General features: G+C 42.5%; 1 protein-coding gene across 1 annotated transcript in view; it reads right to left on the reverse strand.

Moving 5' to 3' along the window:
* Positions 1 to 215: 215 nt before the first annotated feature.
* The window catches only part of LOC134483582 (disks large homolog 5-like), a 40,100-nt gene continuing 20,864 nt past the window's right edge, over positions 216 to 19,451 (reverse strand). The window contains exon 3 of the mRNA XM_063278823.1: positions 216 to 286. Within this exon, the coding sequence (XP_063134893.1) occupies positions 262 to 286 (25 nt within the window). The 3' untranslated portion in view covers positions 216 to 261. The remainder of the gene's footprint in view (positions 287 to 19,451) is intronic.

Raw genomic sequence — 19,451 nt, forward strand, 5'->3', positions numbered from 1 at the left:
AAGAGTCATCTATATCAAAATAGAGAATAGTAACTAGATTCACAACACACTATCACATTGCTACTGTATTTGAGGTTCTCAGTTAATATCTAAGAACCTGGAAGAGGCCTGGGTCTTGCTACACATACTTATAATTTATGTCCCCATTGTCAGCTGAGATTCTTCATGCAGCCTGGGATCAAGGAGGTCATCCCACAAAGCACAAAACACCCATCTCAGATAAACATGTATGGTTTATTGAATCCAAAACATCCATGAATTTCAGGACACAATTAAATGTTGAAACCTAAGGATAATAGATAGAGAAGAGAATTAAGATTTCTAGTTCATAGATCCAGTAAACACCTTCAACAAATCATAGCAGCAAACTTCCATAAGGTAAAGAAAGAAAAGGCCATAAAGGTACAACAAGCCTACAGAACATCAAACTAATTGTACCAGAAAAATTCCTCCATTCACATAATAATTAAAAAGCTAAATGCACAGATCAAGAAAGAACATTAAAAGGGGTAAGGTATAAATATCTAGTAACAAATAAATTCAGACGTATCTGAATTGCACCAGACTTCTCAACAGAGATTCTAAAAGTCAGAAAATCTTGGGCAGATGTAATGCACACACAGGCTCCTATATCCAGCATAATCCTCAATCACCATAAAAGGAGGAACCAGGATATTTCATGACAAAACCAAATTTAAACAATTCTTTTCTCTAAGAAAGCACAACAGAGGCTAATAGGAGGAAAACTCCAAGACAATGAACTAAACTATACCCAAGAAAAACCAAGAAATTAATCTTCTCTCAATAATTTAAAAAAAGAGAAGCACACAATGATAATTTCACCTATAACCAGAAAAAGAAGAGAATGCAGCAATCATTGTCTTTAATATCTGGACAGATCTTCTTTCCCTAATCCCCAATCTCCCAGGGGCCAAACTGCCAGCCAAAGTGTATGCAAGGATGCTCTATGGTTCAAGGTGAGGCCTGTTGCCCACCAAAGGGAGATCCTAGAGGTGTGAGGTGGGAATGGATATGTTTGGGTGGGGGAGCACTGTCACATAGGCAAAGCTGAGCAGAAAAGGGATGTAAGGTTTGATGAGGGGAGTGTGGAAAGCAGGACAACAGTTGAAATGTAAATAAATAAAATAACCGATTAATAAAAAATAGCCAAAAATAAAATAACAAGTAAAAAGGTAAATGAAAATTAAACCAAACCAAACAAACAAACAAACAAAACCCCTGTAGTGTATTGGCCTAATGCTGCTTGTATTTTAATGCTAATTGTAGAACTCAAGACTGGTTAACCCCAAATAACTGACCCTGCTCCCAGTTAACTGTGATTATAAAGAAGCCAACAGCCAACAGCTGCACAGCAGAGAGATGGGGGAGGGGAGCTTTGAGGGCTTTGCTAGAGAGGATCATGAGGAGGGAAGAAGGAAGAAGAAGCTGCCATAGAATAAAGGAAGAACATGTGTGATGGAGAGGAGAGAGGAAGAGGACAGCAGCCATGGGTTAAGGGAGAGGAGCGCCTGGTCCTGAGGGCTGTCCAAGGGGAACAAAGAGCAGCCAAGATGCTACACAGCCTGCAAGAGTTAGCGTTATTGTTTGGAAAGTAGATCTGTTACCATGGAGGGCAGGCAGCTGCTCAGCTACTGTGCTGACTAATGCACACTAAAAATAAATTTAACACAATATGAGTAACCAGTAAGACAGCTCTGTAGAGGATCCTAAAAGGAATACTTTAGTTTGAAGGGAAGGACAAAATACCAGAGAACACAGGGGATAAATTAATAAAACTAGGAAAGTTAATCAAAGAAGACTGTGAAAACCACAAAAATTAACAAAATGACAAAATTTAATACATAGGTTTAAATAATAATTACATATCACTAAACTCAATATCTAGGGTGGTGGGGCATGAATTCTGCCATGGTCTGAACTCAGAAAGGTGGGGTTGGGAGAAACATGTCTGGTTAAATAGTCCACCCACATTGTGTCAATGTGATTTAATCTAAGGACAAAGAAGTGGAGCATCTCTCACGGCTTTCTTCTAACCCCTTGAAAGGATCACTGGGGTGTGGCCTCAGTACTTCATACTTCTTGCTGGGTCAGCGAAACTCAGGGAAGCTTGAGATTGTCATAGCACAGTGTTAGGCTAGATATACTGAGTAGATGATACTAAGTTGTTCAGATGGTGATATCCATTTGCATGTGTTCTTAATGTGGACCTAAGGAAAGAGAGATCAAGGTCCTTAGAATAGAAGGAACATTCCCAGTCCTTTTCTACCATTCCAGACTGAAAGGCTGGTGGGGAGAAAGTGGTAAATAATAGAGAATTAATAGATGATGCTTTGAATGAAGGGTTGGTTTTTGTGCTGGTTTAGACAGGGTCTCACGTATCCATGTTGCCCTCTCCCTGGCTGGCCCGGTTCACTTTGAAGTCAGTGCTTCCATTTCCAATAGACAGTCTTACAAGAGGGGCCTCCGAGGTCTCTAGGACAGCATTAGCCTTTGACAGTTGAGGTGTGTAACCCACAACTACAGTTTTAGCCACTTTGTTCCATGTCTACCAGCTATTTCAGATTGTTGCTGTCTATGGCTGACAATCACGGACACAGAAAAATAACCTGATAGAGAGCAAGGACATGGTGATCACATCCTTGCCTCTGCTGTATGTTCTGGATGAGGCTTGTTAAAATTCCAATATTGCAAAAAGCTTTATATAGGGCCCATCACATTAAGGGTCACTATGCACTGTTTCATCTAAAATGGTCTAATCAGAACTGACCGCCAGACAACACTTCCTGCGAAGTTCCTATGAGAAGCTTAAGTTTTTTGTGTTTTTTCTTCTTCCTTCCTTCCTTCCTTCCTTTTTTCCTTCCTTTCTTTCTTTCTTCCTTTCTTTCCTTCCTTCTTTCTTTCTTTCTTTCTTTGCTTTATAGGTTTAGAGGAATGTATTTTGGGCCACGGATCTGCCCCTAGTATCTTAGCTATGGATGTGATCAATCAGTGTTAGTGTATGCATTCAATAAAATGTCCATTTTTGACTAAGGTAGATGCTTCTGTGTTTTGTGGGGTGACCCATTGTCAATGTGTAGTGAGTTGGGGCCCTGGGTATGGTCGCATACCCCCAGGACACAGGTGGTGCAGAGCAAAGGCATAAGAAACTGCACACAGTTGCAAGCTTTATTAATCCTTATTAAGCTAAGAATATGCATTACTACAATTTTCATTGTGTCAAGATACCATAAGATTATTATTCCCAGGATACCAGGAACAATGAGGGAAGATTAAACAAAGAAAGACGAATAAACAAAAGCTTCTTCTAAAAATATTCATATAACAAATCACCTCTCATATTATAATCAAAATATACTCACCATTACCAAGAGAGCGTTAGAACCACTTCCACAGAAACGGGACACAGCAGAACATAATTTAAGGCCAAGTGAGAAAAACATTTTCTTCTCCAGGGCGGCATTCCAGCCCCTACTTGAATCTGTCACCAGGCCTTTCTTGACCCTGCCTGGGAGCTGCATCTCTATGTCTTAACAATTCCTTCTTTTTTCTTTTGTTTTAAAATAACACTTTACATAACATAGCTAAAGGTCCTTGTAGGGGTTTAGTCATGTAAAAATAAAGCAACATAATACATAATGTACATAAGATTATGGCAAAACTAGCTCCTCCCATGCTATGGAAAATCCTTTGAAGCCAAGCCTTGGGATCTAATCCTGTCAATTGATCAGCCAATAATTTCGCTATTTCCATAGGGGTAGTATCATCTGGCTGTTTACCAAAAGACATACGAACATCATATTTCAAGGCATTAATTACTTTTGAAGCACTTTCATTACCCTCTAAATAGGCTTGAATTAACTTCCAATCATGTTCTGTGTCATTATCCATATATTTACTAACAGAAAAGTAGTAGGATTTCATCATGATAAGCAATATAAGCCCGATAACTGGCATTGGCCGCAGCAGAAGAAACCATGAGTAAAACACACATTGCTAAGAATAAGTGCTGAGCAGTAAAGGACTTTCCTGAAGGAGACAAAATTATTCCTTTCAGTGCTTAATCGCTTCACCTGACCCCACATAGGTAATAGGGTTGTCACTGCACGGATCCTTATCCATTGTTGTTTGTGGACACTAAGAGAAACCAGGGCCTCAGTAATGGAGGACACCTCCTCATCTCCTGAGAACATCCATCAGGAGAAAACGTAGCTGGTTTAACTGGATTCCTTTGAGGGTAGGGAGCAGTTCTTATTATTCTGTGCTTGGATCCATCTCCCAGGTAACCAGAATAGTCTCCCATCCTGTAATGAGACAAAACCCTCTCCCCTATATACAATGGTGTCCCTTCCTGCCATTCAGCATCCCGGGCAATTTTTATCCATACTGTCTGTTCCATGCCTTCTGGGGGGAAGTTCAACAAAGTGTCTATCGGCTCTTGATATAACTTCACCTTGTGGTAAATTAAGAAAATTAATAACGTATAATGCTTGTGCCAATATAGCTCTGGGACTGGTCTGCAAACTCCATTCAGGTTGCATAAGGCCATCTCTTTTCCCCCTTTTTAATTTTATAATTTGTCATTTCAGGGTATGGTGAATTCTTTCAACAAAAGCTTGTCCTTGTGTATTGTGTTCTGTACCAGTAATATGTACAATATGATATCGTTGACAAAATTGTTTATATTGATAAGAAATATATGTTGGTCCATTATCAATTTTAATTTTAGAAGGCAGTCCCATAACAGCAAAAGTTTCCAATAGATGCTGTATAACATGAGCAGTGCGTACTCCTGGCAATGGTGTAGCCCACACAAATTTTGAAAAATTATCTATGCTTACATCTATATGTGAAAGGCGACCAAACTCAGAAATATGGGTTATATCGATCTGACACGATGTATTAAGTTGCATCCTTCTGGGATTAATTTGAGATGGAATACATTTTATACGTGAAGACTGACACATAGGACAATTAGCAATAACTTGTTTGGCTTGAGAGTATGGAAGCTTATATTTAATATGTAAATATCCTGTATTGGCATGATTATGACTGTGTTCTTCTGGGGTAGCAAATGCCACTAATTGATCTACCATATGATTGCCAAGTGTTAAAGATTCTGGAAATTTTGAATGTGATCTAGTATGTGTAATGAATATTCTAGAGTTTCAGAATAACAATAGTCCTTTAATATGTGAGAATAACATTTAATATAGGCTTAGATGTAGAAACAACAGCAGTCGCAATATTCTGTACTACTCCTACAACATAAGTGGACTCAGCTATAATATTTTTACATCATGAGTAAAATCCTGGAATACATTAATTACCGCTAATAATTCATTTTGTTGTACTGACCCAAAAGAAGATTCTTGTCCCCAAAATTAATCTTTGGTCCAATAAGCCATCTTGGTGTTAGAGCCGTCTGTAAACACAGTAAAGGCTGATGGTAATGGATCAACAGAAATTAGTGTATTTATCACATTTTTTTTTGTTTTTTAAAGCAATCCCACAATTTACTATGGGGAGGATGAAATTCAATATTTGCAGTGTAAGAAATCATGGCTAATTGAAAAACCTCAGACATCTGCATTAAATATTCCCCTTTATCTTTGCTTAATGGGAAAACAATAGCAGCACAATCATATCCCCACAGAGTAACAGGTCTTTGTATGCCTTGCTGAATAATTAAAGAAATTTGTTCCTCATTATTTGTTAATGTTTGGTTAAAGTTTTATTTAATATAAACTCATTCTAAAGGCAACTCATCCTGAGCGAAAGCGCCTGTAGGATATTCAAGAGTATTTAAACATATAATTTAATAACTCTATCTGGATCAATACGTGCCAAATATGCATCTTTCCATTTTCAGAAAAGATACCCTTGCATGCCTTCATATAAGCATTAATATCCCCAGCCTCCTTTATAGGTAATAATGCTCTCCTGTACTCTTCATTAGCATTTTAAAAAGCAAGCATTTGCAGCAGTTGTCCTCCAGCTTCCTCTCCTACCATTGTTCTTTCCAATGTTAATTTTAATATACATAAAAACTTAATATATGGTTCATAGAAAGCTACTACCTTTTTCAACCAACCAGTATCATCCTTTATAATAAGTCGGTTGGGCCACACCTTGAATCGATGCTGGCCTAATTATAGGAAAAGAAAAAGCAGGTGAATTCGTCATCATCATCGTGTGAATCTAATGGTCAGCATGCCATCCTCGGGAAAGGACTTAGAAAAACCTGCTTCAGGCAGTGGTGCAGAGGGCAAAACTTTTACTTTCGTTTTGTCTTAATGAAGCTCTAGCTTCTTGTTCTGTATTCGTTATTACCCTGTCTGCATTCATGGCCTAGAACACAGTAAAAATTACAGCCCAAAGAGACCAGAAATTGGAATCTTTTTGCCCTGCCTGACAGCCTTTTTCACCTTAACTTTCACTTTGACCCAGATATCAGAATCCCTGGAACCCTCGTCAGGGAACCATGGAGTTTACTCTTGCTGTCTCTAAACACTTTTCTAAACCAGACTGATAGACATGAATTCCCTGCACTCTTAAAGATGCTTAAGCATAGCGAGATGAAGAGAAGATTTATCTTGTCCCATTTCCTTGTAATAAAATGTACTTACCTTATCAGACTGTCCAGACTTACCTTCAGGGACCCTGTTCCAGTGCCATAGGTCGACGTCTAGGGTGTTGGGAGCCCTGTGTCCGGTCGCATTCCTTTCTGTGTTTCCCGATGCTCAGTGGCCATGCCACTCCAGCATGCTTTGAAATGAAGCAGTCCGCAAACACCACCACCACCACCACCACCACCACCACCACCACCACCACCACCACCAGCACCACCACCAATTTGGATTTGTAAATAAAGTTTTATTGACATCGCCATACTCAGCATTTACATCCTGATCAGTGCTGCTTCTGGCTGCGGCTTCAGGGCTTAGGAGCCACAGAGCCCTTTAGGCTCCCAGAGCTGAGAGCATTGACCTTTTGCCTTGTTTGTGAAAGAGGTGACTGACCCCTGTGCTCGAGGTGGCCTTTCCGTGCCCCTTAACCCATAGCATAGGTCTCTGTGCCATCTTCTCCGTTTGCTGTGGTGTGCACTTCCTGGTACATTTCCGTTAGCTCTTGACATTTCCAGAGCATTGGGTCTTGCAAATTGAATTTTCATGGCACCAGGAATAGACCTGATAGCAGGGTGTGGGACACTCCCTATGGGGACCCTGCCCAGGGGCATAAGCTTACTTTTCCACTCAACTCCCTGAACAGTGAGCCTTTGTGGGACAAGGTACTTCACGACATGACTTGACCTCTCTGCAGTGCACCCAATCCCTGCTTGGCTCAGATGTCCCCCAGAGAGGTTGTGTGAGTGTCCCCAGTAGAGGCAGCACTCTGTGTGGTGGCATTGACATGGCATCCAGGAAAGTCAAAACCAGAGGGACATGTTGGGCAGTTGGAAGCAGATGTCTGCGTCCATGGAGAGAAGGATGGACTAGACACTCCTACAGGGGGTGAGCTGAGAAGCACTTCCTTGGCTTTTTCACAACCATACATCCTGCATGCCATGCTGTGTACCCATGCTGAGCTGAAGCCCCAGGCTTTGAGTCTCCCACAGCTGCTGTGTCCTGGGTCCAGGGTAGGATTAAGCAGACTTCAGCAGGAGAAAGGTGAAAACCCTGGTTGCAGGGTCGGGATGGCACAGTCATAACGCACCTGCGCATGAGGCCCCTGACTTAGAGCCGTATAGCACCTGTGACAAGCCAGCTCTGGTGACACTCATCTGCAATGCCAGGCCATGGGGGGTAGAGGCAGTAGGATCAGTTGTTTAATTATCCTTGGCTACACGGCAAGTTTGAGGCCAGCCTGGGCAACATTGTCTATGAAAATAAGACAAAACAAGGTCTTGACTCTGAGCATCACTGCCTGTACCTGGCATGGTTGCCCCACCCCAGGTAAGAAACCCTTCTGTCCAGAGGCCATAACTGCAGGAGACCCCTGGCCAAGGGTCTATACAGCGCCTTGTTTGACTGGTCTGTGCTGAGGACCAACCACACTCTCCTCAACAGGAAGGACATGGGAGAGGCTGTTTCTGTGAGGTCCCGGGACCTGAGATGGCCAAGAATAAACCCTGTCCTTGGGAAAGCCATGGAGAGTAGGAACCCACGGGATCTCTGCAAACACCAGGGCTGGCAGGGGATTCTGATCCTCTACAGCAGCTGCTCTCAATCTGTGAGTTCTACATCAGAGCTCCTGCACACCAGACATTTACACTACAGTTCCTCACAGTAACAAAGTTACACTCATGAAGTAGCTCTCCAATAAGTTTATGTTGGGATGACAACGACATGAGGAACTGAAATAAAGAGTCACAATTTTAGGAACGGCAAGAACCGCTATTCTATAGGAACCCAGGCATCTGCACTCGGTGTCTGGAAGTGTGATAGGCTAGGCTTCACCCTCAGCGATGCCAGCATGTGGGCACCAAGCCTAGGTTCCACCCCAATGCTTACTGGATATGTGCAGGCCTGGTTCCATCAAGAAGTAACAAAGGAAGCCTTGGCAAAAAACACTGGGTACCAAACAGGTCAGGAAAACACACCCCTCTGCTGCAACTCCTCTCAGGACGGCTAGTCTTCCGAGGAAGCCCGGGCAATAACCAAACCTTGTCTCCCAGTGCTTGCCCATTGGTGTCTTGGCCATATTCAGATTTGAGGACTTTGAACAGAATAGCTTCCAGTAGATTTGCATCAATGAATCCAACAAGTAGTTGCAGTCCTACTTCACCCAGCGCATCTTCAAGCTGAGGCAGGTGAGAGTGGACACCTATTCCCCAGCCCAGCCCAGCCATCACCCTGAATGTCAGCTGTGTCCCTCAGTATCAGCAGGATGGGGCCTGGGCACCATAGGTTCCCCAGGACCTAAAGCTATGTCCTTGAACTCAGTGCCATGCTCAGCCCTTCCAGCCTCTTTCAACCCTTCTGGAAGCTCAACTGCTCCTGCAGCAAGGCAGCAGTGTGCACATTCTGTCACGTCATTTGTGTGTGTCTACAGGAGGTCAGAGCCTGTCCCCTCTGTTCCTTTCTTTTGCTGTATTTGCCTTTCTGAGGAGGCAGCACCCACAGGTATGGGAGGCAGCCACATGCATATTCTGCAGCCATGTCTGATTCCTCTGAGGCTCAGTCCCACTTACACACCTACCCTCCAACCTCCCCACTCCATGTCACCCCTAGGGCTCTGTAAACCTTCCTGCTTTCTGTCTTTATATAATTGGTGACACTGCAGCCCTCAGTGGTGTCATACAGTGTTAGTTTGTCTTTGCACTGCCTGGAGGTCTGACTTAGGAGAATGGCTACCATTCTCATTCCTGTTCAAGGGTCAGAATCTGAATCCTATGTAAGGCTGAATAATATTCCAGCACATGGCTGGGCCATGTTGAATTTACACAGTCACCTATGGATCTTATATTTTGGCTTGTAAACACACACATATAAGACTCAAGTGACACCCAAGTGGAGAATTGCTGGAGTCCTCCATGGCTTTCTGAACCGTCTGAGAGACCATCCTGTCCACAGTGTATAGGGCACCATCTACTCATAGCTCACACAGCATGAGAAGATTAGGGAGGGTTAACCTGGCTTCTCTGTCTCCTACTTTCTGCCACACTAGCCCTAGCATCTTTCTGTATTGCAGTGAATGTTTAGAACCCAGGAGGATTCCAGCTTCATTGCTCAAATATAGCAAGTTCCTCCTTGCCTGCTTTGAGACTGAGTCTCATGCAGCCCAGGCTGGCTTTAATCTCACCATTAGTTAAGATGGCCATGAACTCCTGGTTCTCATGCCTCAGACGTCTCTGAGTGCTGGGTGACAGGTATGCACCACTCTTAAGTCCTGCCACTGGGACAAGAGTGAGCAGAGCCAGCCACACACTTTGCTGGTGTCAGTGATGACTGACTTATGTTTCCTGTCCTCCTTGCCCATGGCCCTTCTCCTTGGTGCATGCCATCCTTCCTCCCTGTGACTCATGGGGGACACCAAGCCGGAGGATGTCAGGAAGAAGTTTACTTACTTCACTGGGTTGGAGGCTGTTAGGTTCCTGTGTCAGTAGGTGAGATTCAAGCTAGAAGGTTTGTGGCATGAGAAACGGGAACAGAACTGGAATGGCAGGAACAATCGTCGCCTGGCTCTGAGAAGACCAGGTGGGCAGAAACTCATCGTTGGGCAGGTAGTGAGCTCAAGACCAGGCTGGGCATTGCTTAGCACATGTGAACAGGTGTGCTTACATGGACATGTGTTTCCCCCACATGGTCACCACTTATCAAGGCACGGTGAATACTCCAAGGAGCTTTTTATGTTTTAACATTGTGTGTGTTTGTGTGTCCATACATACATATACACACATACATTTGTACATATACACGAATACACGTACATGAAAACACATGCATATACATGACTATACACATTCATGCTCACACACACATATATACACACCTACATGCATACACACATACACACACACACATACACACACATACACACATACACACATACACATATACATACACACATACACACATACACACATACATGCATACACACATACACATATACATACACACATACACACACATACAATACATATACACACATACAAATACACCTATACACACATATAGACAGACATATACACACATATACATATACACGTATACACATACATGCATACACACATTCATATCCACAGGTACATACAGACATATACATATATACTCACATACATGTAAGCACAGGAGTGGAAGCCAGAGGACAGCTTGGCCCTTGTTTCTCTCCTTTTTACTACGTGGGTCCTGGGGATTGAGTCAAGCTCATCAGACTTGACAGCAAGCCCCTTTAACTGTAGAGCCTTCTCATTGGCTGTCAGTTGCCTCTTTCCACAAATTCTATCCATGGTGGGATGTTTAGAGTTGTTATTCTCATGATTCCTTCAGCAATAGTGCAGACATCATTTACACTGCATTAGGAGTTATAATTCATGTAGATGTCAGGAGAGCTGGAGGCGTGGATCAAGAAGAGAGCCCACTTTCAATGTCATTATGTGGTATTGCCTTAGGCCCTTTTATACACTCCCCTGGCTTTGTCTGAGTATATATTTTAGGTCTCTCTATGACTGTGCAAAGAAGTAAGAGCTAGGGCTGGGCCACAAAATAGGAAAGTACTTGTTCATCCAAAAACAAAAACAAAAAACAAACAAACAAACAAACAAAAATAGCTCTAGAGTGAAATATTGGTGCTAGTGCTGAACTACACAGCCAGAAGGTATTTTTCTAAGTAAATAACACAATATTGGGGATGACAATATGATCAAATATCCTACAACATAAGTTTGCAATGCTACCTACATTTTATAAATCAAGTCTGACCACCGTTTTGGTTGTTTCCAATCATGTCTGAGTGCATCATCACGGGAATCCCAAGGAAAATCAGAAATGGGTTCTTGAAGCTGTTGCACAGGGCCAGTATAGACCTAAATACCACAGAGAAAACCTTGATTCTTATCTTAAGGGATCATTCACCATCCCTCTTGTCACATAACTTATGGCAAGACGTCACCTTTCCTAAACTTAGCCTTTTTCCCAAGTGCTGCAGAAGGGAAGATCTGGTGTCAAGGGGTCTGGATTCAAACCACAGGACACTGAATTCATTTAAATAGGTGTAGTTTATTAATGCACACACCAATACAGTTCAACCAGAGCAACAGCTCACAACTGTGTACTGGACATTGCTAGGCCCCGCTCATTGCAAAATCCACATGGGCTCATGCACAAGTGTTGGAAATGCTTCGGTCTATGGGCCCTGACTCAGGCCATTTTACACATAATTGTTCCTATTTTCCTTGAATCTATTGGGTCCTATGTGAAGAATACACTTGGGGAACTTGTTAAGATTAACAAACCTCATAACATACAGAACATAACAGGGTATGTGACCAGCACCACACAGTTCAACGTCAGAGGTTTTTGTTCTTTGTTAGTGTTTTTCTTGGCATCCATGATGTGGAGGCGTATTACAGAACTATAGGAAAGACCTGGCTGCTGTGTAACAAATTCGCTGCTATTAAGGTATGTAGAGGGGCAAGACCTCAGCAGTAGCCCTTAAGATGGGAAGGAGATGATGTGTTTGATAACTGAAAGGAGCTGCCTCAGCTGTGTTTCTCTGCCTGCTCAGTGCCCATTCAACATCACTCTGTCCCTGAAGAGGAACTCAAGGTCTGCCCCCTGCTGCCTGTGAGCCAGGACTAGGCACAGAAAGGCAAGGACACAGCACTGGTTTCCAATCCCTCAGTAATGCTGGATTTCCAATAATGTACTTGTATACACAAATACAGTGTGGTAAGTTGCAATAGATACTAATCATTTATCACATAGGGCAGCAGTTGATTGACTACAACTAATTCTATTAAAAAAAAGAAACCTGGCTCTTGTAGAAATATACAAAGAAATATCTAGGATGGTGGGGGATGAATTCTGCCATGGACTGAACTCGTGGAAGTGGGGTTGGGAGAAAGATGCTGGTTAAATAGCCCACCAGGTTCACATTGTGTCAACTTGATTTAATCTAAGGACAAAGAAGTGGAGTATCTCTGATGGCTTTCTTCTAGTCCCTTTAAAGCATCACTGGGGTTTGAACTCAGAACTTCACACTTCTTGCTGGGGCAACTACACTCAAGGAAGCTTGAGACTGTCATAGGCACAGTATTATGCTATATATACAGAGTAGATAATACTAAGATGTTCAGATGGTGATGTCCATTTGTATGCACTCTTAATGTGGACCTAAAAAAAGAGAGATCAAGGTCCTTAAAATAGAAAGATCAGTTCCAGTTGTTTTCTACCATTCCAAACAGAACGACTGGTATGGATAGAATGGTAAATAATCGAGAATTCGTAGATGATGCTTTGAATGAAGTGTGGATTTCTGTGCTGGTTTAAAACGGGGTCTCAAGTATCACATGTTGCCCTCTACCTGGCTGGCCAGGATCACTTTGAGCTCAGATAAACCTCCTTTCACTTTGTAATAAATAGGCTTACAAGAGTGGCCTCGAAGGACTGTGCAGACAGCATTAGCCTTTCACAGTTGAGGTGTGTAACCCACAACTATAGTTTTAGCCATGTTTTTCCATGTCTACCAGCTATTTCAGATTGTTGCTGTTATATGCCTGACAATCAAGGATGCAGAAAAATAACCTGAAACAGAGTAAGGACATGGTGATCACATCTTTGCCTCTTCCGTACGTTCTGGATGAGGTTTGTTAAAATTCCAATATTGCAAAAAGCTTTATATAGGGCCCATCACATTAAGGGTCACTATGCACTGTTCTATCTAAAATGGCCTAATCAGAACTGACTCCCATATAACACTTCCTGCGATCCTCATATGAGAAGCTTGAGCTTTTAGTTTTGCCTTTTTCTTTTCTCATTCTTTCTTATTTTTTTGCTATATAAGTTGACACAAAGATAGTTAAGGCCATGAATTTGCCCCCAAAATTTGAACTACGGATGTGATCAATCAGTGTTAGTGGGTACATTCTATAAAGTATTCATTTTTTACTATGATAGATGCTTTTGTGTTTGGTGGGGTGACCATTTCCCAGTGTACAGGTGCTGGGACCTTGCTCTATCCACTTAATGATGTTTATAGCCTCATTTTAGACGTTTCTGTGCCACCCTCTATATCTCTTGTGTATTTTATTTTTCTGATAAAAGCTCATGGTATATCTTACTCAGGCCTGTGAGCAGTGCTCCTTTGGCGACATTGGTGCAGAGAGCAGAACCCCACAAGCAGCATGAGGTTCCCTTCACTGGTGTCTCCAATATTGCATTTTCCTCTGCCAACTGGTCTCCACACTTTTCCTAGCACCATAAAGACTTCAACTCTTTCTCCTAAGGAATTTTCTGGCAATTGTCGATTGCTAAGCACATGACTTCATGAGTGTTCCCCTAATACACACGCATGTTGTAACCTACCATGTAGACTATTTCTTGATGTGATATAAAGCACCTGTACATAATGAGACAGGAGAACTTTTGACTGCATATTCAAGCTGGTGTGAAATATCAGGAAGTTTTAATGGCTAACATTGGTGAATGTGGACAATTTGAGTTATGATGAGACATTTTTTGTGAAAGATTTGAAAGGAAACATTCATTTAGATGCATAGGAATTACTAAGGTTTTTATAATCAAGCCTTGAGGAAAATTTGGCTTTGGAAGCAGGAGATGCTCAGTGGCTCTGCCCCAGGAAAGTCTCCTGGAAAGGGCACCTCAGCTTATGCTCAGTACAGGGAGAACATTAGCAGGGAGGCAAAGTCTGCTCCCCATGACATCTGCTGTCCCTTCTTGGACATTCTATTGTCTCCTAGAGAGTTCTGGCATCCTCTGTGATGTCACCAGTGTTGTAGTGACAAACAGTGCCCTAGTTTCTCAAAGTCTGAGTCTGGCGGTTACAAGCTAAGACATGTTTTCCCGTCTTCGCAAGCGTTTTGGGAGGGGAACATCGATTCTGGAGAGACTAGAGTGAAGGAGTCTAGCCTTTCGTCTCAAAGTAATGATGGACAAAGACAGCACTTCTGGGGAATGTGGAGTAAGTTCTGGGCAGTGTATTTTGAGTTTCCTGCCAGGGTGGCTGCAGGCTTAAGCTGACCTTTCTAGCAATTGGCCACAGCAACTGGAGCATCTGAAAAGGAATTGAATTTCCACGAATATCACAATTCCTTAAAGTCCAAGGATTTCAGAACTTTAGTTTCCCCATCCCCACTGGGAGGATATGGTAAGGCCAATGCTATTATACTGTGAACTTCTGGTCTTTACTTTTCAGTTCATTTGTTCTGTTACATTGATATAATAACACCATCAGTAGTCATGGAGGGTCCACCTGTTCTGAGTTTAGACAGGGCAGCAATGTATTTCACTATCATTGCTTCTTTAAATACAGTGGGTATCTGACAGTAGTAACAGGGAGAGATTGTGCTCCAGGCAATAACCTTATGTTCTTAGACCTTCTCTGCTTTCTTCTAACTGGCAGGGTCATCGTTTGCTTTATATATTAGAGGTTGTATGTTACAAAAATTTTTCTACATACCAAAACTATTTGGAACGTGTAGACCAAGATTCAGCCTGTAACCTATTCGCACTTCTGGGGCATTTGGTATTTCACATAGGGACACTGATAAGTCTGTTGAACATATCCTCCCTGGAAATGCGTTTTACATCCAAAGTTGTTGGCCTAGAGTATCAGGGTAGGACATCTGAGTGTCTCCAATCACTCAAGTCTTGTGGATGGTGAATTTATCATCTGAGTTCTGAAGCCACAGGGGTGAGGGTCCTGAAACCAAGCTGTACCCTGTTCAGCTGATAATAATCCTGGAGAAGCCATCTCCAGGGTACATGTAAGCACATGATGTCCGGCATAGGGAACACCTGGCTGCTTACGTCTCTTGGTCTCTATAGAGTAGTGGGAGAACTGAGATCCCCTGAGGAGGTCTCTTAAGCATAGACCAATCGCCTAGCAGTGACACTGGTTTCCTGGCTTGTTCTCCACTTTAGGCCTCACTGAGGTCTATGAACACTCTATGCATTCTCCCCATGCAGGTTCACTTGTGTTCTTCTACCTAGAGACTCTGGGAGAGAAACATCATCCCCTGGCACTGACCTAAGCAAGAATCAGGCCAAGAAGGAAAAGAAGAGGCTGATTAAAGAGCTGCAGCTCATTACTGAGGAGAGAAATGACCTGAGAGATCGCCTGAGGTTTCTGACAGAGAGATCCAAAAACAACAGGTATAATTCACTCCAAATGCTCTTGTTTCATTCCTGGGTCTGCAAGGTCACCTTCATCTTATCCTATTAAGGTTTTGGGTTCTAGAAAGCTGTGCCTCCCTAACCACCCTGTGCTAAACCTCCCCTCCCATATAGTGGAGATTCAGAACCTTACCCTTCCTGAGGAGTGAGATTGAAAATGGACTCATGTGCTTCCATTTATTTAAAATCAGAACTTGTGGTCTGAATGAAGAATTCAGGGATAAAGTCAGGGAGAGTGAGTTCCCAGTGTGCATTTGCAAAGCCCTTGACAGCTGGTGGCTTTGCAAGATTGTAATTGCAGTGAGTTTATGGTGAGTCTCTGTACTTGCTAGGCAGGGGACTGAGTGCTGGAAGATCCAGGCAGCAGCCTGGGGTAATTTAGGACCCAACCTGAGTTCATATATTCCTAAATGCCGATGTTCATTGTATTCTATCATTTGGGGCCAGGCCACACTTCAGGCCAAATCCATATTATGAAGACCTGGAGAGAATGGTGGAGGTGGTCATGTCAATTCTGCACAACTTAGAGATGGAGAACAGTGAGGTCCATGACAACAACCATAAGCTGAAGAAGGAGATTACCTTCTCTAGGTAAGTCCTGGTCAGAAAGCCTATCACTTGTGGAATGGCCATTTCTGACTTTCTTTGTTCTGGATTGGACGGTCTTCAGCTCTGGTACTATCTCTTGTGCTGTTTACACATCAGTGTTCCAGGGTCATTATGACTCAGTTTTCAGTTCCATAAAAGACTGTTACTCATCCCAGGATTGTCTAGGCATCTTCAGAAGGCTCTAGAGAGAACAGTACTGATTGAAGTCAGCAGAAGGTTATTAGGCTGACCTGGACCTATGGTGTCACACCAGGTTTTACAAAACTCAGTGCGTGGACCACATGGTTAGCATGACCTTCTCTTGGTTCTACTGACCTCTTTTGAGGGTGTTTGCCCACTACAAATTGATGTTGGCCCCATGCTTTGGGCTTTCATGGATAGTTGTAGATCCATGTTCTTTCTCAGAGGTGTGGACACTAATTGGTGTCAGGCCAAGCAAACAATTTATTCTTCCCCGAATTAACTCTTTATGGTTTGTGCAGCAGCCTTATATGTATCAAGATGCATTTTATTAAGTCTTCATGGGTATTTGGGACCTGGTAGAGTTAGTGGGACTTGGGAGTAGGAATGGGAAAACGGGCCAGCATGATCTTACTATGCAGACTGTATTTCCAGAAACCTGCTCAGCCAGCTCCTGATGGAGAACACATGTAGGAAGAAGTTGGTCCCACTGAAGCAGGAGAGCAAGGAGGTACATCTTGATTGTGCACTGAACCAGAAATATTTGGTTGACTTCAACAAGAAAGATAAAGACCATCAACGGCCAGAACCACCATTATCAGGTAGGGATGAGCAGCTGTGTTAGCTTAACAATATCTGATAAAATTTGCCAATTTGATACATCTTTGCTTCTCTTACCACCTTTCTAATTTACACTCACAACCAGCCAACCACCTCATGTAATGGAATTGTTCATTGCTCTGCCTATGCACAAGTATTCTTGGAAGTTAACCACTTTACAGAAACTGAATTATTGTGCAAGCATATTTTGCTGCTCTTTTTGAAGCTGCAGTCTAGAAATGGTGACAGATGAATAACATATCATATTATTGCATATCCATGTGATACATTGGATCCTATGTAGAGTTTTGAACAAGTTCTTGGTTCTTTGACAAGTGACACTCTGTGGTCATGCGACTTCTTGTGTAGGAAGCACCTTTCTGGGATAAGAACCAAGTGCAAATGTCAAATTAGTACTTGTCATTGTCATAACCTTGGTGACATATGGACATCTCCTTTCTTCCTGCAACCCAATGAGGTTCCTTCCATTGCCCTGTTCTTGGTTTGCACTGGTATAAGTCTGGGTCCCATATTGTCAGCCCACATTACTGTGAGGTTCTCTGGAGATTTTGCCCTGCCCACAGAGTTAGCAAAAATGATATCACTTAAAATGTCCATGTCGACTGTCCAATAGAACTGAGGTGGTAGAAGGCAGCATTCTGACAGCTGGCTTGCATTTCCCCACCAAATCAGTGTCTGAAAAACTGCCTTCCTTTCCCAGGTCTCAGAAAGTGCAAGAGAGCTGGAATTGGACACACACCAGTAAGAGAGCTTCCTGAAGAATAAGTTGCTTTCTCAGGAGTCCCTGATGACCAACATCCTGAATGGTAACAACATTTTTTGGATGAGTATTCTTCCTCAGAGTTAATTTGTCATTTCTTAGAGACCCTAAATTTATATACCACTAAGCCATCCTGACGGATTGAGGTCTTACTTTCTTCTCAGAAAACAGCACTTGAGAGACAACTTGGGGGACCGCCTTTCATTATGTGTGCTAGAGGAGAAACAGCAATACGTCTGTGCTTCTAAATGTTCGTTAAGAATATGCTTTTAGAAATATTTTGTTATGATTTTAATTGAAGTTTTCTTTTTATTGTTTCATATTTATATGTTCTTGTTACTATTTTTACTTTCAAATATTTTTAAATATTTTTATTCATTTTAATCCTGTTTTGTTGTAAAAATGTATTCGTTATGAATAAAAATTGAATTCTATCTCTTGACTCTTAAGACCATCATTCTTACTCAAGGGTTCTGTCCCCTCCTGTGGACCTAGAACTGACAGCTACAGATGGATCTCTGCATGTTCCATGGAGCCTGGGCTAATAAGTGAATTCAAAGTCACCAAGGGGTACCCAGTGTCACATTGTCTTTTGTGTGGAGAATGTGGCTGTTCCTCGGACACACACTTTATGATGTAAGCACTGACACACTTTACCCAATTGTTAGGGTCCATGTGGTTCTTCTGAGAGAGCAGCAGATGCTCTACCCTGTGAGTCGTCACCACAGCTCCTGCAGGTGGCTTTTGTTATTCCACAGGAGGTGCTGTATTAGGTGGACAGGATCACCTCCAATTAAATAGAGAGATCTCAGGAGATGTGTGTTCACAGGGAACTTACTGAGCCGTGCGTGCTCAATGTGTTAGGTTGTCAGGCATCCCTACAGGGCTCTGCTGTTCCCACTGCTCATTGTGGGTCAGGATCATCCTCCAGCATCACTTAGTTTCCATATTAGAGCAGATCTTTTACCTGTTGTCAATGATGACCATATATACTATTCACCTGATAAAATACAGAATAGAAACTAGCTTCCTGTAGGCCAGATTGGCATAATCAGTTTTTTGATTTTTAGCAAGAAAATTATTTTAATCTAAGCAGTTTAGGGAGGAACCTCAAGAGCATCCATAGTGAATGCAGCCTATAGCTGTGAACACAGGTTTCTTTTGGAGAGCAAGCCTGTGCAGGCCCAGAACCTAGGTGGGACAGGGCAAGCTACCCTTTTTCCATGGCCAATCTGGGATTGTATTGAGAATGTATTTTTCCAGGTGACTCATTTCCAATTTGTGGAATTGATCTAACTTGCTGAGAGTGGAGGTGACTCAGAGAGTTAAAGTACAGAAGAACCAATCCAGTGTGTCCACAAAAGCTTGCTGTCACCCCAGGGCTTTTAAAAGCTCAGCAGCTAGAG

Source organism: Rattus norvegicus, chromosome 19 (assembly GCF_036323735.1).
Source record: "Rattus norvegicus strain BN/NHsdMcwi chromosome 19, GRCr8, whole genome shotgun sequence".
Lineage (NCBI taxonomy): Eukaryota > Metazoa > Chordata > Mammalia > Rodentia > Muridae > Rattus > Rattus norvegicus.